General features: G+C 42.1%; 1 protein-coding gene across 1 annotated transcript; it reads left to right on the top strand.

Annotated features, from left to right (window-relative positions):
• Nucleotides 1–5,372: 5,372 nt before the first annotated feature.
• On the top strand, nucleotides 5,373–23,871 carry SMTNL2 (smoothelin like 2). Its single transcript, XM_029283938.1, has 9 exons — nucleotides 5,373–5,953; nucleotides 15,809–15,896; nucleotides 17,643–17,831; nucleotides 18,679–18,768; nucleotides 20,449–20,512; nucleotides 21,869–22,039; nucleotides 22,639–22,756; nucleotides 22,968–23,119; nucleotides 23,400–23,871. The coding sequence occupies exons 1-9, from the start codon at nucleotides 5,519–5,521 to the stop codon at nucleotides 23,524–23,526; spliced, it is 1,434 nt and encodes a 477-aa protein (XP_029139771.1). The 5' UTR covers nucleotides 5,373–5,518; the 3' UTR covers nucleotides 23,527–23,871.
• The last annotated feature ends 1,845 nt before the right edge of the window (nucleotides 23,872–25,716 follow it).

Here is a 25,716-nt window from a genome sequence, read left to right as displayed (position 1 = left end):
ATGCTTCCCAGGGCTATGCAACACAACAGTGGGAAATACCCGCACACAGGAATGCTTTTGAAGGCAGATTCAGACTATTTTTGAGAATATTATCCACAAGCATCTAGTCCATTAACCTGGCAATGCCACAATCATTCTTTTAGCAAGTTGGTAACCTATCTTGTGGATCTACTGCCAAGCTTCTCAGTCTAATGAGTCACTTTAGAGACTCTGTTTCTTTTCCAGTAGATCAGACTAAATGCAAGGAAGGTGCAGAAAGATCAGTGGTCACAGTACTGATATGTATAAGTACATGTATGTATGTGTGTGTATATATGTATATGAATATGTATATTCATCAATCAGGACTGTGATATCTATCTATCTATCTATCTATCTATCTATCTATCTATCTATCTATCTATCTATCTATCTATCTATCTATCTATCTATCTCCATCCATCCATCCATCCATCCATCCATTTATCTATCTTTGGAGTTATAATTGTATGTTGTACATGCTTATGTGAAGTCAGTCCCACTAAGTTTGTATCCACAAAATACTTAATTTTGTTACAGTACACTGAATCACAACTCAGATGGGTTTGCATGCTGTACCCACTAAATAACCAAATCTTAACCATGATTAACTCCAACCAAGTTTAGCTTGCAGTACAAATGTAGCTTTTGGGCGATTGACTAAATAGGTTAAGAATATAATATGAGTCTATCCAGAAACATTGGAAGGTCTTGCAGCTAAATATGAATCCCAACGATGGCCAGTTAATTCCTTGGCTTGCTTCATACATCACAAACTGGTTACTAATCCATTTTCAGGGATCTCCCAATATACTGAATCCTAAACAAACTGAACAGGCTGATTTTATAGACTGTACTGTGACCCCTCCTCTCTGCTAATAAACTGAACACTAATAAACTAACCAGGCTCTGCATGTTATGTGGAATAATTTATCTGCAAGCAGTGTTTTCAAAGTAGTAATTGGAAATTAGCCCAAAAGTAATAATAAAATACAGCAAGATTACCTAGAATATCCCCTTGTGAGTCAGAACTCCCAGCAAAAATGATCCCTGAAAAAAAGAACATTGCCCATCCATGAGGTTGATCCTTTCACAGGCTTTGGATGACTGTTCTCGCTTTGCTTTTAAACAGCCCCCTAATTGAAAACAGTGACTCACCAGCAGCAACAGATCACATAACAGAGCAATGCTCTTATAGGACTCCAATGCGCTATATGCTCTCAGTTGCCAGCAATTTCACACTGCATACTCCATAGGTCCTGTACAAACATGGCAAACTCCAACTGAACAGGCTTAATGAATTACATCTTTAACATAACAATATAAGAATGGCCCTTTGGGATCAGGCCAAAATGCATCTTGGAGGTCTTCACCAGGGCAGCATTAAATTGCTGCTCTCCAGTGTGAGAGTTACAGAAAACATACCAGCTTAAAGAAGTGTGGACTGTACTCCTAGCCTTTGCTCTGCTTTGGCAATAAAGCAGAATAGGGGTTCTGTCCATACTCCAAGGCAAGGGGCAAAAGAGAAAGATGTGGCTAAATGCCTCCTTTGGTGTTAGTTACTGGCAGCAGAAGACTGAAGGTCTTTGGTCTTTTCTCTGATCCCATGGATTGATCACTCCAAAGGATTGGAGAACTGGCAACAAAGGAGGAGTTCTCCCCTGCTTCTCCCTCCCCATCATGCCCTTCCACCAAGGATGGCAGACAAAGCAGAGAAGGAAGGGAAGCCCTTTCTCTAAGCAGGGTAGAAGTTGCCCGTGGTTTAACTGAAGGGCTGTCTGCTGTTTCTGCCCAGAAGCCATGGGCATCTTTCCTGCAAGGCTGCCAGAGTGAACCCAATTAGTTCATAAGCTTTTGTTTTAAGGGATTGAATTTTTGTCCTTGAATGAAAAGTATTGACCCCTTGATCATTTCCAATGCTGCATCACACTTAGGATGAGTCTCCATCACGTTTCAACTGGGCTTCCCCTTCACAAGAGTTTTCACAAGTTCTGAGGCTGGTCGGCAACTCTGGTTGCTTTGCATCAAAGTTCAGGAATTCAGGAAGTTAACATTTGGACAGTCTTTTTAGAGGTTACAGCCAAGCTCTGAAACAATCTCCCCCCAATAAACAAGCCCCAACTCTGCTCACCTTTATGAAAGTCATTAAAGGCTTTTTTCTCAGGCATTTTAGGTCCAGCTGAGTGGAGTCCCCTTTTGGTTGTTTTATTATGTTTGGCTGCCATTTCACATTATTACATATATGTTTTATTGTTATGTGGTTGTTTTCTTTCTTGTTCTTTTTTTCTATTGTACACCATCCAAAGTCAAATTGTTTTGAGTTGGGCAGCCCTATAAATCCAATAAATAAATAAATTTACTCCCACTTTGAGATGTGGTTCAGATGGAAGTGTAATGTTTTGTTCTCATATTGACAACTTTTACAGATACCTAATTCTCAGGTTGAAATTTCCAGCTGCTACACAATGAGTCATTTTCATCAACCTATCTAATATGACCCTAAGATCATTAAAGACAGCTCACACCTCATCAGTGCATACATGGTTAGTTTTGGTTGCCCCAGGGCACATAAATTTACACTTCCTTAAATTGAATTAGATTTGCATATGGTTGATTGTTTATCCAATTTAAAAAGATTCTTCTGGAACACTTCACAATCACTTCTAATTTTTACCACAAAGAATAGTATGATCTCCAAAGTTGGCCAGCATACTGCTACTTACTTCTAAGTCAAGATCCATTATGAACAAATCAAAAGGCACTGGTCTTTAAGGCAGAGTTCCCCAATGTTTCTGGCTTTGTGGACCGGCAGGAGGGAGGGGATGATTTTGCGCGATGGTCAGCAAGCACATGTAAGTGCACACAGCTCCATTTGCGTTGAGTGGCATGCTTGTGCACCTGCCGCTCATGCAAATGGAGCACATGCACACGCACTTGCTCGCTGCTGGTGCAAGTGAGGATGCGCATGTGTGCTCGCCGGCCATTTCCGCAGCCCGGTTGCAAACCCCTCATGGCCCACAGATTGGGGACCCCTGCTTTAAGGGATTCCACTCTGCATCTCATTTCACTGAGAACCCTGGCATTCTATTCCTACTCTGCTTTCTGATAAAAGAGAATCTTTGTAGCTTGGGGCTGAACTGTGGGGACTTGGCGCTCTCTGAGCTTGGTTATTTTCTTGTAGACTTTTCATTACCAAACTAGGTAACATCATCAATGCTAGAAGGGAATGGGGTTTGCTTTCATTCATTTGCTCTCACTAGTGTGCCCTTTGGTGTTGGTAGGAGTGGTTTTGGTGGTTCCTTAATTAGGTTGCTGTTTACAGGTAGTCCTCAACTTACGACCACAATTGAGTCCAAAATTTCTGTGGCTGAGACATTTGTTAAGTGAGTTTTGCCTGATTTTATGACCTTTCTTGTCACAGTTGTTAAATGAATCACTGGAGTTGATAAGTTAATAACCCAGTTGTTAAATGAATCTGATTTTCCCATTGACTTGCTTTCTCAGTGACAGGTGATCACATGATCTTGGGACACAGCAATGGTTATAAATATGAACCAGTTGGCAAGCATCTGAATTTTGTTTACATGATCATGGGGATGCTACAAAAGTCGGAACTGTGAAAAACGGTCATGTCACTTTTTCAGTCCTGTTGTAACTTTGAATGGTCACTAAATGAACTGTTGTAAGTTGAGGACTACCTGTACTGTTAGCTTGTTTGTCTGCATTGGTAGTTTTAACATTAGGCCAACAATCAAGAAGTAAACAACACCCCAATGAAGGAACTACCCACGCAAACAAGCTAACAGTAATGAGGACAGACTTATAACCCTTCAATGACTCAAATAACTTTGGATGAGGGACTTAGTTAGGTTGTGTTTTTTTTTAATTCGGGGTGCAATGTTGACAAAATCACTTTTATCCACTTACCCACTGATGTCTCCTTTGGATCCTTTTTTAAAAAAATGTGTCAGTTCTTCCTATCCTCCAGTACCAAAATTAAATTTAGTAACTTCCACATTTTGCCCAAATATTTCATATTTGAATCCTTTACGAATTCTTGGGTAGGTGCCACCAGGACCTGAAGATTTGGTAGTTTATCAAGATTTCCTCCTAGAGCTACCTCAGCTTGCTATTTTTGTTTCTATAAACACTCAAAGAATTTACAGTAATTAACTATTAAGACCATAAAAGAATGAATCTGAGGGTGAGCTGGATGGTCTAAAACTATATTCCTATTCAACAACTTTTAAATCTGAGGGAACCAGATGTTGTAACTCAAAAAACAATGCCTCTATATAATTCTACTTCTCCTGGTCCTCTTCCTCCTCATTCTTCCTTTTGCTTTCCTGATCATTTTACACTTTTTTTTTTTGCCAAGGTTTGTATTCCAATTTGTTCTCTTCTTTAAGACAAGCTTTCCACTTCCTGAAAGAAAACTCTTATCTTTTACCGTTTCCTGAACACTACTAGCCGCGCTGGCCTCTTCCTGAATTTGGTTGACCCCTTCTTCCTCTGTAGAATAAACTTAAAACAACCACCTGGTACTGTGAATAGATTTAGCCCCTTTTACATTTTCTTTCATTTTCTTATTGACCTTTACTGTTCATACACGACTACAGTATTTTTCTCTAGTCACCCCAATGCGCTAAACAAGGCCAAAATAGGGCTGCAGAGTTTCGTGTGCTGTCGGATCCCAGCCGTTGCATTACCGTCTTGTATGAAATGGGCTATTATTAAATCATAACTTGATTTATTTTTAGCAGAGCATGTTGAGTGAGCCCCAGCAACTCTGTTCTGCGAGCCTAGATTGTGGGTTAAGGTGCTGGGTGAACCAAACGGTGCTTATCGCTTAGTTTAATGACTCAAATAAACCCTTTTCTGGAATCACACAACACACTGAACATAAATTAACCAAATGAGTTTGATTCATCCATCAGACTACCCACAAAAGACTAATCGAGGTTTCCCCTGGCATGTTGTGTGAATGCAGGGGCATTGCCTTGACCTGACCTGGCCAGACATTGGGAGAACGAAGCCTACAACCTTACTGGGGAATGTTTGATTCCTTGGCGGCGCCTCAGAAAGGAGCGAGGTCGCCACTCCCCCCCGCAGCCACCAGCTCGGCCCCCGCCTCAAACACAGCCGGTTCCCCCCTCCTCTCCAGCTCCTCCTCCGAAGGGGCGGTCTGCGCAGGCAGGGGAAATAGCCGGGCAGCACCGCTTGCTCGGTGTGCTCCTGCCCAGCCCCTATCAGCCCCTGGAAACCTTCCTTTTGCACCCTCCCACCTGCTCCTTCCGCCCAGTCCACCCGCCTATAAAAAGAGAGGTTGGAGCTGGCAAAAAGAGACGGTGAAGGAAGCGAACGGCTGCGCTTTACTGCTGCTGAAAGCGGGCATCCCGCTCTGAAGGCTCGGGTGAGACCGGCCGGACCTTGTTCTTTGGACGAGGAAAACGGGCTTTTTTCCTGGACTAACGGGGGGAGACCCATTTGCGGGGCCGCCATGGAGGTGAGCGCCACACGGACGTCGTCGAGCGACATCGCGGACCTGAACAGTCAAGACGCCCAGACGGTGTGCGAAGCGCTGGGCCGCTACGAGGAAACGCTTCGCGGCGCCGTGAAGGAGATCCACGTGGATATCCAGGTCTTTAAGAACGGCGTGGACCGACAGGTGGCCGAAGTGTTGCGCTTGGCCAACCCGCTAGCCAGCACCGTAGCCGAACTCCAGCAAGAGAACCAGCAGTTGCGGACGCAGGTCGAGCATTTAGCTCAGCAGGTGGAGATCCTCAGCCGGGCAGCTGGACTCTCGGACGTCTTGATTTCCAAGCCGGTATCCCCGACGGCGGCCGCGGCATCGCCGAGGCTGGGAAGCAGCAGCAGCAGCAACAGCAGTCGCTTTGCTAGCCACGCTAGACTGTCCCTTTCCAGCAAGAGCCAGGTAACCGTGTGGCAGGAGCGGAAAAGCACCGTCTGTGAGACAGCTGCATGCAGAAATAACTTAATCATTGATCTCCTACCCCGCGTGGAAGGGATTCCCGGCGCGCTGTTGAGCCAGTCGGTTGCCCTCGGCCCTTCTGCCCCCGAGCTTGGTCAGATCTGTGGCTTTTCTCTTCCATCCCCCGACCTCCAGCGCCCCCTTCCCTCCTTTTTCCTCCCTGTTTGCATGATGCCCTCCCTCGGCGCGATTTAACTTCTGCACGCAGCTCCACCCAGAAGGTCACAGATAGGAAGAAATGGCTCTCGTACGCTCCGTCGGGGAACGTCTCGCGCTGCGCGAAGAGGCCACGCCCCCGTCCCCCCCTTCCCCTCCTCTCCCCCCCGAACCTGGATCTTTCAATATTAACCGAAATTCCCGGGCGGAGCAGTGGAAGTTTGCTGGACCAGGGTAGTCGTTTCTGCTATTGTATGGGTTCTCTTGGGAGCCTATTTGGTTCCATGCTGGGGCGGATGTTTGGAATCTATGTATGTGTATGGAATCGATGTATGGGTGTTTTGTTGCGGACGGGGTTTGCGGGCAATTCGTTTTGCGCCCCCCCCCCAAATCGCGTTTTGAGGGGCGGGAACGCTCCCTGCGAGCGCGTTGACTTCTTGCGCATGACTGAAACTGCGCTAAGCTGGGATCTCGTTGCTGCTAGGCGGGGCGATCGTGGGATAGGAATTTCGGAAAATTAGAAGGGGCAGGTCCCCTGCTGTCGCCCAAGCAAAAAGAAGCCATCCTTTTTAAGCAGATTGTCTTTGAAATAAAGCAGGGTTTTTATTTCAGGTCAGGCTTTCTTAATCACAGGCTTGATTTCATCACAAATGATCAAACTTTGGACACAAGTAAAGTGTGATCACAATATATCCTCCTGGCTTGGAAAGTTTTTCAAGACATGATTCTTCCGTAAAAGAATCGAAACAATTCCTCTGTTGAAGGAGAGGCGTTTAGCCAGGAGAAGGGACAATAAGAAGCAATGGAATCTTTCTCTTCAAGTCTTTGAAGAGCTTTCCTGTACTAAATGAACAGAATTTGCTTCATGTTTCAGAACCAGTGAGTTCATATTACAAGGAAGGGGTTTATAGGAGGGCTGTGCTAATCACAAACCTTTCGGCTTTCAATAAAATGTATTAGTCTGAAAAGATACCACTAGACTAGACTCCCTCTGAAATAAGGTGATCCTAAGTGGTATAATCTGTTTGAGAATAGAGCACAGACTGCTTTGTTTCATGCTGCAGGTTTGTGGTTCAGTGTGTTGTAGGAATCCAGTAGGTGGTGTGAACTAGGCTATTAGGTTAAGGTGCTTTATTTGTTTGGGCCTAATATGCTTTATGAACATGCCAACTAGGATCATGTTTTATTAACCAGGTACATTGTATCAACTCAACTATAAACTTGTAAGGTGGTGATTCATTCACTAGAATCTTTTAAAGAAGAGCCCAGGTGCCAGGACAGAAAGTGTTTTCTGCAGGAGGGAGTTAATTACACATGACTTTTGAGACGTCTCCAACTCTGATTCCTCTGAGGTTGTGTGAATCATGGTTTTCTTCTTTTTCTCCCACAATCCCCCTGGACGTCTCCATCTGACTGAAGCAGCTGCCTCCTTTTTCTGATTTAGCCTTTGCCCAGAGATATTTGAGGTATAGCAGTTGTGCCTATATCTGTCCAATGTAGAGTTGGCCTCTGTCTATTGTACTTCACATAAGGGATTCCCTTTTCCATCTCAGTAGGTGCTTCAGACAAGCTCCTTTCTCTCAAATTTTCAGACTGCAAATCGGTTGTTTTTCCACACCAAGTCAGTGAAACTCCCTATGGCTGCTCTATTTGCCTAGTATGGTAAAATTGCTTTGTGTTCACCTTGGCTATTAATGTTGTTCAAAAGTACCAGTTTATGGCGTTGAGTGAAATTAAAGAATGGATTAACTTTGTAACTAAGTTCAGTGTAGGCTATACAGAGGCGGTAAATTACCCCTAGATTATTTTATGATACTCTTCAAAGACAGTGGAAAACAAGAATGTGGTTTGTTGTACTCTTCATCCATGTAAAGAGGTTTAGAATGACAGAAGACCATCAGAAAGTCTTCCACTCAGAAATAAGCATAATTAGTCGCCATGCATTTGAGATAGCTTTGATGATTTAATTATGCACTATCAAGTTGTTTTCAACTCCTAGTTCCTACTTACGCAGATTTTCTCCATGACAAACTGTTCTTAATCTGTTCATCTAGGCCAGCGGTTCTCAACCTATGGGTCGCGACCCCATTTGGGGTCGATCGACCATTTCACGGGGGTCGCCAAGCAAGGCTGTCCGCCATTTTTTCCCCCTTTTCCGGCAGGTGCCTTACATCCCTTGGGCTGGGCCAGCTGGTGGTCGGCCTGCTCCGTCTCTGCCGCTTGCCAGCTACGCCTTGGCCGGTGCAGGGAGTGGAACCACGCATGCGCGGCGCTCCCGGGCAGGGAAAGTCCTCGACTTATGACCGGTTGGGTAGTCCTCGACTTACGACCGGTTTAGTCCTCGACTTATGACCGGTTTAGTCCTCGACTTACGACCGGTTTAGTCCTCGACTTACGACCGGTTGGGGTCGCGGCATTAAAAAGGTTGAGAACCACTGATCTAGGCCTTCCAACAGTGCACCCATTGCACTGTTATTGAGTCCATCCACCTTGCTGCTAGTCATCCTCTTCTCTTTCCTTCCACCCTTTCCTAGCATTAGAACCTTTTCTAGAGGATAAGATCTTAGGTTTATGTGTCCAAAGTAGGATAATTTGAGTCTGGTCATTTGTGCCTTGAGTGAGTACTTCAGGTTGATTTGTTTGATGATACATTGGTTTGATTTGTTTGGTTGTCCATTGTATTCTCAGAAGTCTTCTTCAGCATTAAGATTAAAAAGCATCCATTCTCTTCCTATCCTGCTTCTTCAAAATCCAGCCAGGAGGCTTAAAACCAGGATAGGTAGTTTTTGGTAGTTTGGGAATCGCCCTTAACATGCTTTGAATGGGCAAAGGCTATAATAGATTTTGTGGTAATGTAAAGTGGGAAGGGAAACAATTTTCTCTCCCCTCTTTCCCTGGTGACTGAGGTTCAGTTTCCTTTTAAAGTAGGATAAGTCTATATAAGATTTTAGATACCCCTTTCCATGTGTTTTGTGAATTGCTCTACACTTTCCAGAAAACAGTGAGAAGGTGCTTCTGGTGCCAAAAATAACATTCAGTCTTGTATCTTAGATTGTTTACCTTTACTTTAAGAGCTGTCTGAAAGGAGCAAGGGACTTGCACCATTATGTCTCCCACATACCTTCAAAAATGAAAAATATTGTCTGCTGGAGTGCTTTGTCCACACCTATCAGCCTGAGGGTAACTTACCACATACTGGACTGTATTTGTACAACACACCCAACCCAGTTTCTAAAGGAGCCCATTTGGGGGGGTCTGAAATATATTTTTCAACCCTAAACTATCCCAAATATCTGCATTTGCACAAGACACTAAGCTACGAAAACATTTACCAAGATTATACATTATATAAATGTAGCCATTAAGTTTTCTAATGACTTGGTTAAGTACGCTATACTGTATAAACACAGCAAAGATGTCTCTTTGCATAGATCAGCCTTGCAAATAATTCTCTCAGCGAAATGTCAAGGGTTGAATTGGAGGTCATGATTATGATAGGAAAAAGACACTCTACATATGCTCCAAGTAATTTCTCTCTCTCTTTTTTAAATGTACTCCAGGACACATCATAATGTATATACTGTTCAGATCCTAATCTGATCTGGTGTTGCAGCCTGCTGCCTCCTAAACTCATTGAAGACTGGTGGGATCTTGTGACTTTATTTTCTAAGCTCGGGCTGATGAAGAAGAGACTGGACAGCCATTTGTCTGAAATGGTATAGGGCAGGGGTAGGCAACCTTGGCTCTTTTGTGACTCGTGGACTTCAATTCCCAGAATTCCATACTGGCTCAGGAATTCTGGGAGTTGAAGTCCACGAATCACAAAAGAGCCAAGGTTGCCTACCCCTGGTATAGGGTTTCCTGCCTGAGCAGGGGGTTGGATTAGATCAGCATGGCTGGCTCAGGAATTCTGGGAGTTGAAGTCCACGAGTCATAAAAGAGCCAAGGTTGCCTACCCCTGGACTAGATGAACTCCAAGGTCCCTTCCAATTACATCATCATCATCATCATCATCATCATCATCATCATCATCATCATTATTATTATTATTATTATTATTATTATTATTATTATTATTATTATTATTATTATTATTATTACAGATGTAGTAATTGAAAAGAGCTTTGGACTTGAAACATAAACTATCAATCATTTAGTTAGCCCGTAAATAGAAGAATGTGTATTGGTTTGGGATATGGTGTCCTGCATCTGTACCAAGGACATTTCTCAAAAAGGAAATTTTCAAACTTGATTGTACAGCACCCTTTATCTTTCATTTAGGAATTACTAATTCTCTTTCTGGCAATATTCATATACCTATGCCCTTACCCTCACATTCTCAGTTTATTCCTTCAACATTCCCAAATAGCTGGAAATTGACTCTTGTGGCAGGTGGTGGGCCTTTGTAAAATCTTTATGAAGCCAAATGTTACAGAAATTAGGTAGGGCAGACAGACCTGTCTGTCTATGGAAATTCCCAGTCATCCAAGGTTTTCCCAAGGGCGTTTTTTCAAAAGGCAACTGGACTTTCTTTGTTTTTCCTTGAAGACATTTCGCTTCTCATGCAAGAAACTTCAGTTCTGGTTCTCTCAGAACTGAAGAAACTTCTTGGATGAGAAGCGAAACGTCTTCAAGGAAAAACAAAGAAAGTCCAGTTGCCTTTTGAAAAAGCACCTTTGAGACAGACCTATCATGCTGTTTCTTTTCAGGCTAAGTGAAGAAAATAAGCAAGAAATAAGAAAGAAAAATAAGAAAAATAAATTATAGGTATGAGATAAGAAAAGGAAACATAGCTAAAAGAAGTTTCACCAGACATTCCATGCATAGTAGAGAACGCTATCGACCTTATTTGTACCTGTGCCACATATGCACCATTCTCTACCAAGTATGGGTGAGCTGGATTTAAGCACCAGACTATGAGAATATATAGTAACAAGATCCCTGCTGTTGAGTCAACTCACAGGGCTTGTCTAAAAATTTCATCAGCAAGTCAGGAAAACAACCACCGCTTGCCTCTACCACGTTTGACTATCCATAGTTATATTCTCTGGCAGCATTTATATACCATCTTTAACCAGATCAATTGACTACCTAGCAGCTGAGTGTAGTTCATTAACCAGATTCAGTATGCTCTCTGGAGAGTAAATTCCAGATAGCTGTCTTGCTAGTAATGGTGATTTTATCCCCTTCTTTCCCTAAATAATGTTTTTGAAAACCTTCTCAACTAGTGGTCTGCATCCTATTTTGTGGTGATTGAATTCTGAAGGTTAGTCATACCTGAGGTCCGTGGTGGCAAGCCTGTGGCACGCGTGCCGCAGGTGGCATGCAGAGCCCTCTTCTGTGAGCATGTGCACCGTCGCCCCAGTCCTAGGCCTTCAGCTGGCTTTTATAAAACCTTTTCGCTTTAGGCCTCTGCCGCCGTGTGCAAAAAAAAAAAAAAAGGTTCAATCACTCAATCAATTTCAACTTCTCGCAGGGAAAGTTGGAATTAATTGATTGAACTTTTTAGTCCCACCCAGTCTGCCGTTACCACTGAAGCCACGCCCACTCAATGGGCCACGCCCACCCAATGGGCCATGCTCACCCAATGGGCCACGCCCACCCGGCACCCGATGATACATAACTGGTCTTTGGGTTGCAGTTTGGGCACTCGGTCTCTAAAAGGTTCGCCATCACTGCCTTAGGTTATCTCTGCTAATTTTTGCTCAGTGAAGCTGGTGTGTTTCACAAAGGGGGGAAAAGCTACCATAGCCCAGTTTCAAGGAGTTTTGACTCCCCCCCCCATTTAACCTTTTTTATTTTCTTAATTTAGAAATGAGTTATGGGAACAGCCGATGCAGATTTCGGGAATGGTCAGCAAAGTAATTTGGGGGATTTCCTAAATTTCTCTCTTTCTCTGGCCAAATACTGATTAGCACTTCCCTATAAACTCCTGGAGAAACCCAATATGTACAAGTCAAGATGGATGTAACCAAATCATAGATAACCTGACCAGCTGGGGAAGGGCCACAGTTGGAGTATTAGCTGCAGTTGTGAAAATACTGTACATTTATCACAGCTATCGCCTAGAAATGAAGTGCTGTTTCTTTTGCTTAAAATTGGACTGCAAAAAATTCAAATAACCACCAAGGAGCCTCTAGAGATCTGGATTTTGGCAGCCCAGATCTGGTAGCTCCAGGATCTAGAATGAGCTTCAGCCACGAGTATTTTGTTGATGTGCCAAGCTATCCATTACTAACTCACAAAAGCAATACCAGTATTGTTTGAGGTGTTAATAAAATTAAGGGAGCCAGAAGTGCCTAACACTACTTCTAAGGATATTGTAAAAAAAAAAAAGAAAGAAAAGAAAAAAGAAAAACCCAACCCTACCTCTATCCAAGTAGTCACCAGGAGACAAAATTATCTTCAGTGTGAATGTCCAAATGTGCTGCTCTCCTAGTTTATATGAATTCTAGGTTCACCATTTGACTATCTTGTGCTCAGAGGAATCTAAAGAGAATAAAGCTGGGTAACAACCGAGTGCATAGTGCTGGAAAATGGCAAGACTCATTTATTTCATCAAACTCATAATTGTTAGTTGAATTGGTTTTAACAATACTGTATTGATCTGAATTTAATTTAATTTTATTTAATTAAAATTACATTTTTAATTGTATTAAAATTAAAATACAATTTTAGAATACAGATTAAAGTGTACTTTGTGCACAAAAAAGCAAGCTATAAACCAAAAAGTGAGAAGATAGTGAGTCAATACTATTATTGCTTATTATTATTATATCATTTATGCTTCTAAGAAAGTTATCTAGTTAGCTAACGAAACATCTGCAAGCAAACTGTTGAGTCCTTGCTGCCATCTAGTAGTCATTCTGACTTTTGCAACCCAGATATAGTAATCCTATTTCTAAGTGTTGTTGGTATATAATTGCCATTTTTTAAAGATATAATACATTTGTTTGTTTGAATATAGCATATTATTCAAACAGAACAACTGTGTCTTTTTAATCAATGTTAATATTGAGCATATTGTATAAACCCAGCCACATGGTTGGCAGTGATCTGGACCACCAGGGTAAGTGATGAAGTACCATTACTGATGTATTTTCCTTATGCTCTTAATTACCCAGAGCCTCCAACATCATGCCAATAAATGGAATGGCTGTTCAGGTCTGTCCTTCTTCACAAAGTTGTCTCTCAAGGTTTCTTTAAGTCAACAGACTAAACTCTGGCTGAACAACCAGTCTAAAGTCTGACTTCCATTGTTTATCTCCTTGGCTAGGACGTTTTTCTCCTTTGTGCAGCCTCCAGCCAGAATCTGGTGTGGATTTCTTGAGCTCAAGCACAGGGCAGCAGTACACTGTCTCTATGCTGTATTGTTCAGGTGGCTGTGGCTTGGAACTATGGTAGGTGCCGTGACTATTTAGCAGTGATGTCATCCTAAGGAGCTAGGCCCCATTCCTGGCCTTGGGGAGAGGAGAGAGAACACTGGCAGCTGGAGCTCCCTTGAACTGCCATCAAGTGCAATAAACATCCTCTCCATTTCTATCAATGTGATTAATGGCCTTGCTGGGGAATAGTCCTGGTGTATGTTACGCCAAGTGGCACTGAAGGCTGACAGCTGCAATGGGATATGAAGTAAGGATTTTTGAGGGATGCGTATTTTGTTCCTGTAAATCTATGATGGTCTCGTGAGTGATTCCCAAGTTGCTTGGAGCTTAACTCCAGCATTTTAATCTCACCATGATGTGTGATGATCCTTCACACTTGGAAACAGCTGGAGTTAGACTTTCTGCACAAGGAGGAAAAAGATCAGACTNATGAAAAGTCAGATACTGTTACAAGCTTGTGGAATTAATTTTCTTATTTTCTGACAGGAACTCAATAAGGTAGTGCTTAATCAATTGAGCTCTTCCTGTATTTGTTCAATTGGAGATTGTAATCTATAAGAGCATTTGTTTTCAGTTGCTGACCCCTCCTCATAATAGAATTCCTCCCCAAGTGTTCAATTGTCCCCTCCTCTCCTGCCTTTTCAAATGGTTGTTCCATCATGCCTTTGGGACAAGGTTGCTGTGACTACTGCATTCTTCTGCACATTGAATTAGTTCTTTGGTTTTTAATGTTCAGATCATCAGTTTATGTATAACTGTATTACGATTCATAGTTTTTAGTTTTGGTTTAGATTATGAAAATGATGATCTGTTTAGCTTCTCTATTAATCTTCTCTGTTTTAATCCAAGTTGTAGATTTTGGGAATTGTACATTGCCCCAGGTTGAGAGGCTTTTAAGCCTTATAAACAGGGCTGTCTGTAAAAGGTTAATAAATTGCCATGATGCAGCTGTAACTATATGATTGAAGCCCCACCTCATTCTAATATGTATTACTGTATATTGAAAAGTGTGAGGCTTTGATTGCTTGGTCAAAGCAGTCATTTTGAGTTCTCTCATCTCTCCCAATAGATGATGCCCCTGCTTGTAAATTAAGAAATAAGCATGTCTGTTTCTTGGGTGGCTGGGTGATTCAAAATGGCCCCTGCTTCAGAAACTTTGTTTTTCAGGACATGATTTGGTGTAGTGGTAAGTGTTGTCAGGCACAAAGAATCAGGACCATCCGTTAGATTGCAGCCATACACAAAAATCTAGTTAACTAAAGTTCAACACTAAACTGGCGCAGGATAAGGGTCAATGGAATTCAGGATAGTTTACACTTGAACCACTTGTGGAAATCTAACGACTCTAAGCTGATGACATGCTTAACTCCACTTCCCCTTCCAGCTATGTCTGCTCTTCTCTCACAAGTGTAAAATATGAATGGATGGCAACAACACTCCATCCGGGCATTTTTAAATGTCACAACCTTTCATACTTATGAGTTTAAGCCACGTTTAGCCAGTAATGCTGCTCTATTGCAAAGTAGGAGTCCAGCCTCCTTCAGTCCCTCTCCTCTAGGATGAGCAATGCTGGTTTGAGGATAGACTTGCATCCTTTTAGTCAGATGTTATTGAGGATAGTATAGAAGAATCTCACAGAGGTATTTTCAAACAGTGGATGAAATTCAATTAAAATTTAAAACTGAGGAACTAAAGTAGTTGATTTGCAGGAAAACAAATCAAATGTATGCTGGGGAACAGCTTTTATTCTTGGCCTCAGAAGAGATAGATTTAGATTTAATAACATTACTAGTACCTCATACATATTGTAGCTATCTTCCCTCCCCAATCTTTTTAAAAGAAATGTAGCTACAAAAACATAAGTACATGTTCTGGTGGGATGGCTTTAAGCCACTTACGTAGATCGCATATTGCATTAATCCATAGGTTGTATAACCCCATATTTTATTAAATAAAACACCCACTGTAAGCCATAAACCAGGGTATGTAAATCACAACTGGCTGGGTTCCCAGAATTGACTAAGCCATAATAAAGTTTGTTCTTTTAGCTTTGTGTATTTTGTGAGCACAGCCGCAAATTCTCTTTACTCTAAGCACGTCTTTTTCCTTTCAACAGTGCAATGCGCCCTCTTCCTTTTGGCAAACTTGGGAGCTGGGGGTTTCCAATCTGGAATAGCCATCTGCTCTCTGGTGTTTGCGACTCCCGCCCCCCAAGTCAGTGCTTGTAACAGTGTGCATTATCTTCTTGCCTTTGCAGAGTTTGGACATTGAGGATGAAAAGAACTTTATGAGCAAAAGAACTCCTGATTCAGCCATAACCGAGAATGGGCATCAGTTGTCAGGAGGTAAGGAAAGGAAGTCCTTTTAGTGAGAACATAAATCTTTACTGTTTCTGATGTGGTGAAAGTTAAACAGGCTTTTGGAGTGATGTTGCACAGGCTCTGGAAGTTTGATTCACTCTTTTTTCCCCCCTGCCTATATTACAAGAAGAAAAATGTCCATTTAGGCTAGGAATGAAATAAAAAGTGTCTTCTAAATCACTAAATATTTTAATGTTTACCACATTGAGCTTAAACCCTGGTGCATGGCCAGCGTTCTTTTAACAACTTATAGTTCAAAGTAAAATGGTATTTCATGTTAAAAGAAGAGGTTGGTTCTTTTAAATATGTGATTAAGATAATCATATGTAGTACCCTATTTAGTATTGTATTTAGCAACTACCTCTGTTTAGTGGTCATTTGCAAATACGATAGTAATAAAAAAATATTTTCTGAACAATGTGCACATTTACAACTAAATTTAGTATGCTTGACAACAATGCATGCCAGAGTGAGAGTAAGGCTGGCATAGCTGAACAAGAACTTTATTTAGATAAGATGGGAGCAACCACTGTTCTTTGCAGTATCTCCCTCTCAATCGTGTCTTTAGCAACCATTTTACTTAAGAACTTGGTCATTGGAATGGAACTAGTTATTAAATGGGGAGTGGGTATATAGGAATAATTTCCTAAATAAATATTGACCTATTTTTAAAGCAAGATATTTATTGAAAAGTGAGGTCCTTGGTGCTCTCTTGAGTTTGGTTGTTTTCTTGCAGATGTTTTCTTGCAAACATCGAAGCTCAGAGAGCACTAAGGACCCCATTTCAACCCTGAGCTACAAATATTCTCCTTTATTTATTGAAAAGATAAAACAGCATAAACAAAGTCATAAATGTCTTTTAAGCAAGTAAAAGAAAGCCTATAATGAAAGCATAGATTTTCTTGGTTCCATATCTAAACATACTCCAATAAACCTCAAAATAGAATAACTTTTTTATAATAGAATAATAATTTTATTGTCACTTTAAATGTACACTAATCAGCATACTTTAAAAATTATGCATATACCCACATACACACACATATATGACCCAGAGAAACAACACAGTCTTGTTGTTATGAGATTGTACAGTCAGATAAAAGTTGGAGATTGGTTTCTTGTTGTTTATATGCTGTAATAAGGCAATTACTTGGCCATTTGGACTGAGCTGTCATTTACTTAACTCTGCTTAAAGCAGTGGTTCTCAACCTTTTTAATGCCGCGACCCCCAACCAGTCGTAAGTCGAGGACTAAACCGGTCGTAAGTCGAGGACTACCCAACTGGTTGTAGGTCGAGGACTTTCCCTGCCCGGGAGCGCCGCGCATGCGTGGTTCCGTCCCCTGCGCCGGCCGAGGCGTAGCTGGCAAGCGGCAGAGACGGAGCAGGCCGACCACCAGCTGGCCCAGCTCAAGGGAGGTAAGGCACCCACCGGAAAAGGGGAAAAAAATGGCGGACAGCCTTGCTTGGTGACCCCCGTGAAATGGTCGATTGACCCCAAATGGGGTCGCGACCCATAGGTTGAGAACCGCTGGCTTAAAGGAATCTCATATTTGTGGCATTTGAACTTTCCTTATTCTAAGAAAAATAGTATTTAGAAAGAAGAACTCCCTGGAAAATATAAGACAATGTAGAATTTTAATTAAAAAAAATGATCCCAACATAGTTTTGCTCTTTTCCTCACCAGCCCTGGCTAGGCTCAGCCAAGAAACACTCTTCTCTTCACTTTTCAGATTCTCCTCTTGAGGCACATGCTCCAGCCAAGTCTTCGCGGATGCCCCACCAGCCTGTTACTGCAGTAACCAGAGTATCGGAAGCATTTTCAGGAGAAACTGTTGGATTGCCAGTTGTGCCAAACTCTCCCGGTGGGCAGCAGAGCGATGCTCATAATGAGGCTGTGTCTAAAACATTGATTCAGTCAGGTAAAATAGTGGATGACTTGAATAAAATAATTCCCATTTGTGCAAGTCTAGCTATGCAAAGGTACCTATTAGTGCTATGCACCCTTTGAAAATGATGTGGAAGAAACGCGTTGAACTTCACAAGAATACAGTGCCTCTCCACTGTTCGTTAAAGCCGTTCTCTTTTCTTCGTGTCCTAAGAAACTAATCATGTGATAAGTCAGCTTTTAAAGTGGGAGCACTTTTATTCAGGATTCTGCAGAACCCCCGAAAAAAAGCTGTGCCTTCTTTAATGAATAGCAGAGAGGTTCTCTACAAGACTCCAAATATGATGGAATTACTGGAAGTGGTCTTCATCAATAACCCAGGAGTGTCCCATTGCATCCATTCCTCAAAGGACCATTTCTGGTGCAAGTTTTTACACACATCTTTTCAAAAAGATGTTAGAGCTAAACCTGTGGGGAAATGTTTGTTTCGAGTGACGCTTAATGGTATTAGCATTTTAATTGGGTGTGCATATTTTGGGTTTTAGTGGTGATAGCTTTCTTGTACATAAAAATTGGGCTGGTTCTTTTTTTTAAAAAATAAAAAACATCAGAGAAGTGCGGCTTTGTTCTGGGAAGTTTTCTCTCTTCCCACAATATATTTAACTTGGTTACAAAGTTAAATCATTTTCTGGGTTTGCACACTCACATAGAATCTCATGTTAATCAAATGGGCTGTTGGGCAAATGCTGACTTGTTGGAATGTAGCCTTTTGATAGGAGGGAACCTAACCTGGCCTGATGGGTTAATGGTCTAATCTGGTTTTCTTCTTCTCTCTATTAAAAAAAATACCATTTTTTACTCTTTGTTTTTTTTAAAAAAAGATATAAAAGGTGCTAGCAGTTCGACCCTGAGCACTGCGAAGAACTGGAATGTGAGTTCAGTGAGGACAACAAATGCTTCCTTTACTTCAGGTTGGTAAATGGGTTTGCATATATTTTCCTATGTTTGAATAAGACTTTTCTGTACTATTGTACTATGGTATGGAAAAATTGACACGATAAATAGGTTTCCAAAGACCTCCACATTCAGGTTCCATGCATTTACCCTCAAATATCTGAAATTTAAATGCATATTTCTTATTTATTGTTTTAATGCTTTATATGGTATTTTAATTATATGACTGTAGGCCGTCTAGAGTCACCTCAGTGAGATAGGCGGCACAGAGGTTTAATAATAAAATTAGAAAAAAATGCAAATGCTGTCTGACTGACATTTGTATCAGGCAGATGTTTGGCTGAAGAACAGGCACCTCCACTGAAAGATGAAGAACTTGGGGACTAGAAACTGTGTGGAAACCAGATAGGTTGATTAGAGGGGAAGCAGAGGTGTCCACAAGATCAGAGGATTTGACGAAAATGATAAAAATAGTCCATGTTCTTCTGAAACAAGCTCTGTCCCTTTGATTTGTGCATTGTGTGATATCGCGATCCACAAACAAAAGGGGTGGAGTTTGCAGCGTGACAGCCCAATGCTGTTTTTGTCATCAAAATTAGCAAGTAGGTAGATTCTTTTGGTGCATGGTGAAGGCATGGGCTGTTCTTTATCATAACACTGGCATCTTGCTGATTTCAACACATAGTGCTCATAGTGTCATCAGCTGAATATGGAGCTTCTGCCTTAATGGTCCTCAGATGAGCTTTGATACCAGACATGGATGTCTGCCACAGATTCCACAATGTCAAGAATGGATGCAACAGGGCAATTGAAGCCTTGCCTCTATTTATCATGCGTTATGCGCATTGCATATTTGGAAAAAGAGACAGGGCTTCAATCTTCTGTCACTCCTACTATTTTGACATGATTAACTCCCTTCTGCCTTCTACACACACTCCAATTCCAGATGCCACTGAGAGAGATGCCTCAATAGCCACTGTGAGAAATAATAGGACTCTGTATAATTCAAAAATTGATTAGGTGGACTGCTTCAGACCTTGTGAAAATGAGCACAGCACCCTTCTGTTATTCTTCAAAATAGGCTTGGGCTTTTTTAGGCTTCCATATAAATCTGGGGAAAAAAGCTGCTGCTGCTTTAAGGATTTTTTTAGTGGGTCAATTTTTTAGGCCCATCTTTTTCAAATTCAGGCTGGTATCTGAAAATGATGTGGCTACTTTAACTAGTAGGGAGGTTCAGTCCTTATCCAGAGTTCAAAGCACTGATTTGGAATCATTTTTAAGTCCTAAACATGCTGAACTAGAGAGTTTTTGATGTAGTCCAGCAGGGTCAAGTGTTTGTATGGTGACCAATAAAAATCTGAATCTAATTTTTAGGAGATTTTGATGCATTTATACTTAATAAGATTATCAGAGGACTTTATATCCTGATCCAGATTAAGATCAGTTTGCCTTTCCTGGGTTTGTAATCCAAAGATGAAATCTATATAATAAAGAATTCCTCTTGGATGACATTGATGGATCAATCATCAGTACCAGTGAATTGCAGATTCCAACCTCTTCTCTATTCAGGGCATGATTCCATTCCCCCCTCCCTGCACACATTTAGAGTCAGGCATTCCACCCACCCCCTCAAAAACAAATGCTGTAGGAGAATGATTTGGAAGAGAGCCAATTTCTTTATTTAATTTTTTGTGCAGATAAATTTTCTTCGGGGACAAAATCCACATCGACTGTAAACTATGGAAGCCAATCTAGTGAAAGGTGAACATGCTTGGATTTGCAAGTATCTGCTGTTTGGGTTTTATTGTAATAGGGGCACAGCATGGACATACTGTTGGGTGGAATAGACATTGGGTCTTTCCCCACTGCTTACCTGTGGAAAATTTGTACCTCTATGAAATGTGTTGTTCCCATTTCCTATTATGCCATATTCTTCCCTTTGCTTGCACTGTTTCCAGTCATTGCAGTACTCTTGACTTCCCACCAAAGTGATGAGCCTATAGATTTTACACATCTTGAAGATGTCCATGGATGGTGTTAAAGCATCGGTCTCCAACCTTTATGGTTTGGCAGCCCATCCAGGGCGGGAGCAGAGGGGAATCGGCCCACTGCTCCGGCAAGTCAAGCTGCGCACATGCACATTGGCTTGCCGCTCAGGCAAGTTGAGCTGCGCATGTGCACGCCAGCCAGCCAGCTGGTAGTGGGCCATGACCTGGGGGTTGGGACCTCTGTGTTAAGGTAAGAAGGGAAACATTACTTCAACAGTAGTACAGCTAAGAACACTTAAGCCTGTCTCATTCTGAAGCAGGGGACAAAATAATTGCAATGTTATGGGTATATGGCAGAAAAATATTAGTAGAAGACAGTAGTATGCACCAAGATGAAACTAAACTGACAACACAGGTGTGGTAACGTCACATGCAATGCCACTGTTCCATACTTGTTTCCCGGTGTCCAAGTTCATAAAGTTTGTATGATTACATCCTCGTGCCCATGTTGTCATTTGCCCTCTGTTTTTACTCCCTGAAAATGTTATGAGCCTAGAAATGTTCGTGCTGCGGTTATGGCCAGTGGGGAAAGGCTCATTGGTTTGTTTTGTTTAATCAGGGCTTATTAACTAAACTATATTTGGCTGGGTTCTCACATCACATTAAGCCATAAAGTAGGAACTGAGTTTAGCACAGTTTTTTTTAATTGGGAAAAATATAAATGGGAAGTCAGCATGTTATAGAACAAAGCTCCACCCCCAAGCATAACCTTTATTTCCAAAAGTGCATCTGGGCCCTGCATAGAAATAAATAGTAACAGGAAATAAAAATGATAGGAGCTGCAGCCTATTTAGGTGTAACTTCAGCCTTTGGTAAGTGGTCATTGTTTGTTTTTTTTTACTATACATATCTTCCCTGGCTGCTGTGTATTGAGAGTGCCCATGTCATGGTCTTCAAATTTCAGATATGCCTACTGATTCAAATTGTGTCAAAAATATGTAGGGGACCTGATGTAGCATACTATATGAATCCAGCTATTGTATTTCATCCCTTTTGGAGAATCCAATGGGTCATCCTTTGCAACTGTGTTCTTTTGAAGTGTATTTTCTCTCTTTTTTGGGGGGGGCAGTGTCGCCACAAGCCAACAAACCCAGGCTTCAAAGTCCCACTCTTCACCTTCTTCAGTCCATCGACAAGTGGAAAAGCGAAGGGAGCTGGTGAGATCTCAGACCCTGCCCCGGACCTCAGAAACTCAATCTAGAAGAGCACTCTTTGAGAAGTTCGAGCAGGATGCTGGAAAGTATGTTGGGTCCAGTTCAACTTTTAGAGAGTTGGTTCAGGAAAGGCCTGAAGGGGATCCAAAACAGCTGCCTTAAATGAGGTCACAGTTTCTAGCCTAATGGTTTGCACTTGTTTGTCTGCAGCACAAGGCTATGCCAGAAGCTCTATTCTGGTAAAAACACAACTATTTAAGAAAAATGCAAAATTGGCTAATCCTCAATACAGTATAGTTCCTACTTTAGTTTCAGCAGTTAACTAAGGCAGCATATTTAGCTGACGCAAAACAGCACAAATCATTGCAATGTTCTCTTAACTAGCATGCAGGAAAAAAGGTCTTAAAAATTTGTTTTACTTATGCCAATTCAGTGGAGGAGTTGAATAGGAGAGAAGGGATTTGAATGGGAAGGTAAAAGCTAATGTTCCTTCAGATTGCTGGTGTTCATCGTATATACAGGATGACAATATTCAAATGTGTTCTCTACCTCTGACAGTTCCTCTGTGATGAAATAGGAAAATTCTGGGTAAAGGTTGAAGGAGCTGGGTTTTTTTTCCATTTAAAGTACTACCTCTCTAGATAACAGTATCGATCTCTTCACTTTGTGTTCCTCATTTGTTCAGGGGGAAGAGTGTGGGCCGGACCAAACTCAAGAGATCCCAGAGTTTTGCAGTTGCCAGTGCCAGCAGCATCAAGCAAATCCTCTTGGACTGGTGCCGGTCCAAAACTATTGGCTACAAGGTAGGTAAGGAATTCTGTAATCCCTCCCCGCTTGTTCACTGTTTCACTTTGTGAACCCATATGAAGTACCGTAATACAACTTCTGGTTCCTCACAGATACTTAAGTTCAGGCTTCTCTACCCCAACTCTGTCAGATCCTTCTCCTGAATTACAGTACTTGCCTTCTCCTTCTTCTGTTCTGACACCCTACTCTTCCCCCACCCACCCCCAGCACATAGATCTGCAGAACTTCTCCTCTAGCTGGAATGATGGGATGGCTTTCTGTGCACTGGTGCACTCTTTCTTCCCCGAAGCATTTGAGTACCACACGTTGGACCCCACCAAGCGCAAGGAGAACTTTGAACTGGCATTCACAACAGCTGAGTAAGTAGGATACTACCGTCATAGGTTGCCTGCTGTAGATTCTGCTGCAGGTTTGTATTAGTTGCACAGAGCTCTTAATTTTCCTCGGTTAAGAAGGCTACACTTTGACATCCTTGTCTGATAATGAAAAAAATATGAGGAAATTAATTTTGAGTAAAGTTTTGTAAGATGGTAGGTTGGTACTTATCCCCTTGAATGATAGTTTTCCTTCATTTTCCCAGTTCCCAATTTTTCTAAATTGCCTTGCCTTCTAAATCTGATGCCTTGCTTCCCTTTGTAGAAAAATGGCCAACTGTGACCGCTTGATTGAAGTGGAGGACATGATGCTGATGGGCCGCAAACCAGACCCGATGTGTGTCTTCACCTATGTGCAGTCTCTCTACAACCATCTTCGGCGCTTTGAATGAATCCAGGAAGGCCATGACTCTTAGAATGGGACTGCTCCACAACTGCTTTTGTGCTAATGTTTGGTGCTGCTATACAGCTGCTTGCCATCCCTGCCGAGGGAAGTCCCAGGCTGCTGGACACAGCCACAAGCCAAAGAGAAAGAAAAGATAAAAACAGTCAAGATTCCTGGGCAGCTAGAGCTCTTGCTGAAAAAAGATAAAGGGCTAGCAGTTCCTTCCTTGTTCTCTCTAGGCAGCTGTGAATAGAGATTCTTGTTCCAAGAATTTTCTTTTAACTGTATGTGCAAGCTGACTTGACCAAATTGACCTAGAAGGATAATTCAAGCATGATCTCCCCTCCTCCTCCTCCTCCCTGTCTTCCTTCCATAGATGTCTCTCAAAAGTCTATATGCTATGTCTATCATTTGTGGACAGCTATGCTATTAGTAGCTTTGTTTTCTATCCCCCTTCTTTTTCCTGATTCCACTTCCTTATGCTCTGGAATTTCTGGGATAGATTTCTGGGATAGATTAAGGCCTAGAGACAGATTCCAGTGTGGATAGTTTGAAGGCTAATGTGCAAATTCTCTTGATCACAGGGGCTTCTTGAATACTTGTAGAACTCAGCCTGTTTCCAAAGGCTGCAGTATTGAAACCCGTTTTCCTTCAAACCAAAAGACTTGCTTGTACATTAAAAAAAAACACTCTTGCAATAATGGAGTATATTAACATGCATGACCACAACTGACACTTCATCACAATTTGCTCCAGCGTTACTTTTCCCCAGTATGTGTTAATCTGTCACCTGAAAGCTGCATGCTGAATCCTGAATCGGACCCAGTCAGGCGATATTATCTGATACTGGAGCAGGCATTGGCAACCATGTGAAGGTTATCAGATTTAGCATTTAGGGAAAAGAAAGTCCACATGAAAGGTTCAGAGAAAGGCAACAAAGAAAGGGACAATGAGGCAGAAAAGCCATAAAGAAAGGTGCAGTGAGGCAATCTGGCTGGAGGAGAACGTCTGTATTATTTTTCCTAGTTGTGGGGAGGAGTTTATTTTTTAAAAACTATATTAAACCTGTTATAGGTGTACATTATGATGTAGTAGGAGCGGGCTCGGGGGGGGAGGCAGAAAAGAGAGTTAGGGGGTGCATAACCCTAAGTTCTGAGGTTGCTCATCCTGCAACAGAGCAAGCTTACCCCAAATAGCTATGGCGATGCACAAGGACTGTGTGGAGAGACTCTTGTGGGCAGATAGTTGAAATTCTGCACAATACTTGCATACCTTAGTCTTCTGGTCTTGAAGGAATGAGGAGAATTTGCTCTTTATGATATACATCAGACTCCCAGGTGGTGATTTCCAGAAAGGAAACTGATTACAGAAAGAGCACCATTGAGTTCAAAATATTTGTCCAAAATATTTGAAGTAACTGGTGCCAGATACATCAGTCCTGGTGCATGCTAACATGAGAATTCTGGACGGTACCAGTTTGGAAAGAGTTATCCTAGAACAGTGGTTCTCAACCTTTTTAATGCCGCGACCCCCAACCGGTCGTAAGTCGAGGACTAAACCGGTCGTAAGTCGAGGACTAAACCGGTCGTAAGTCGAGGACTACTCAACCGGTCGTAAGTCGAGGACTTTCCCTGCCCGGGAGCGCCGCACATGCGTGGTTCCGCCCCCTGCGCCGGCCGAGGCGTAGCTGGCAAGCGGCAGAGACGGAGCAGGCCGACCACCAGCTGGCCCAGCTCAAGGGAGGTAAGGCACCCGCCGGAAAAGGGGGAAAAAATGGCGGACAGCCTTGCTTGGCGACCCCCGTGAAATAGGTTGAGAACCGCTGTCCTAGAAGCATTTGCTCTGGTAACGTGTGTGAGATTTGTGCTCAACATCTTTTGGATTTGGGCTGAAACTTATCCAAACCCATCACTAATTAGACTAAGCTATTTACATAACATGTTAATTTCCTCTTGATCCAGTTAACTGTGTTGTATGATGTGTGATGTGAATCCCAGGGTCATGCAATTTTCTAAACACGAAAACCAGATGAACAAAACCCAACTGCTGGGTTCGCATAGCCTCTTTTGCATGAAGAAACCAAATTGTGGCTTAGGTTGGTGGCCTGATTCACACAAAATGTAAGACAACAGCAGAGATCCAAGAACACAATAAACCACATTCTATCTAATGTAGCTTCATCTACCACGTTTGGTCA

This window comes from Protobothrops mucrosquamatus, unplaced genomic scaffold (assembly GCF_001527695.2).
Source record: "Protobothrops mucrosquamatus isolate PMUCROS unplaced genomic scaffold, P.Mucros_1.0 scaffold286, whole genome shotgun sequence".
Lineage (NCBI taxonomy): Eukaryota > Metazoa > Chordata > Lepidosauria > Squamata > Viperidae > Protobothrops > Protobothrops mucrosquamatus.
The sequence above is the reverse complement of the archived record's forward strand: the minus strand, read 5'-3'. Positions and strand labels throughout refer to the sequence as shown.

Bases quoted from the DNA above. Each gene is read 5' to 3' on its own strand.
- SMTNL2 (XM_029283938.1), top strand. From the start codon at position 5,519: ATGGAGGTGAGCGCCACACGGACGTCGTCGAGCGACATCGCGGACCTG. The intron at 22,757-22,967 runs GTAGGTAAGGAA...ACCCACCCCCAG, and splicing joins CCAAAACTATTGGCTACAAG to CACATAGATCTGCAGAACTT. The intron at 23,120-23,399 runs GTAAGTAGGATA...TTCCCTTTGTAG, and splicing joins CTGGCATTCACAACAGCTGA to AAAAATGGCCAACTGTGACC.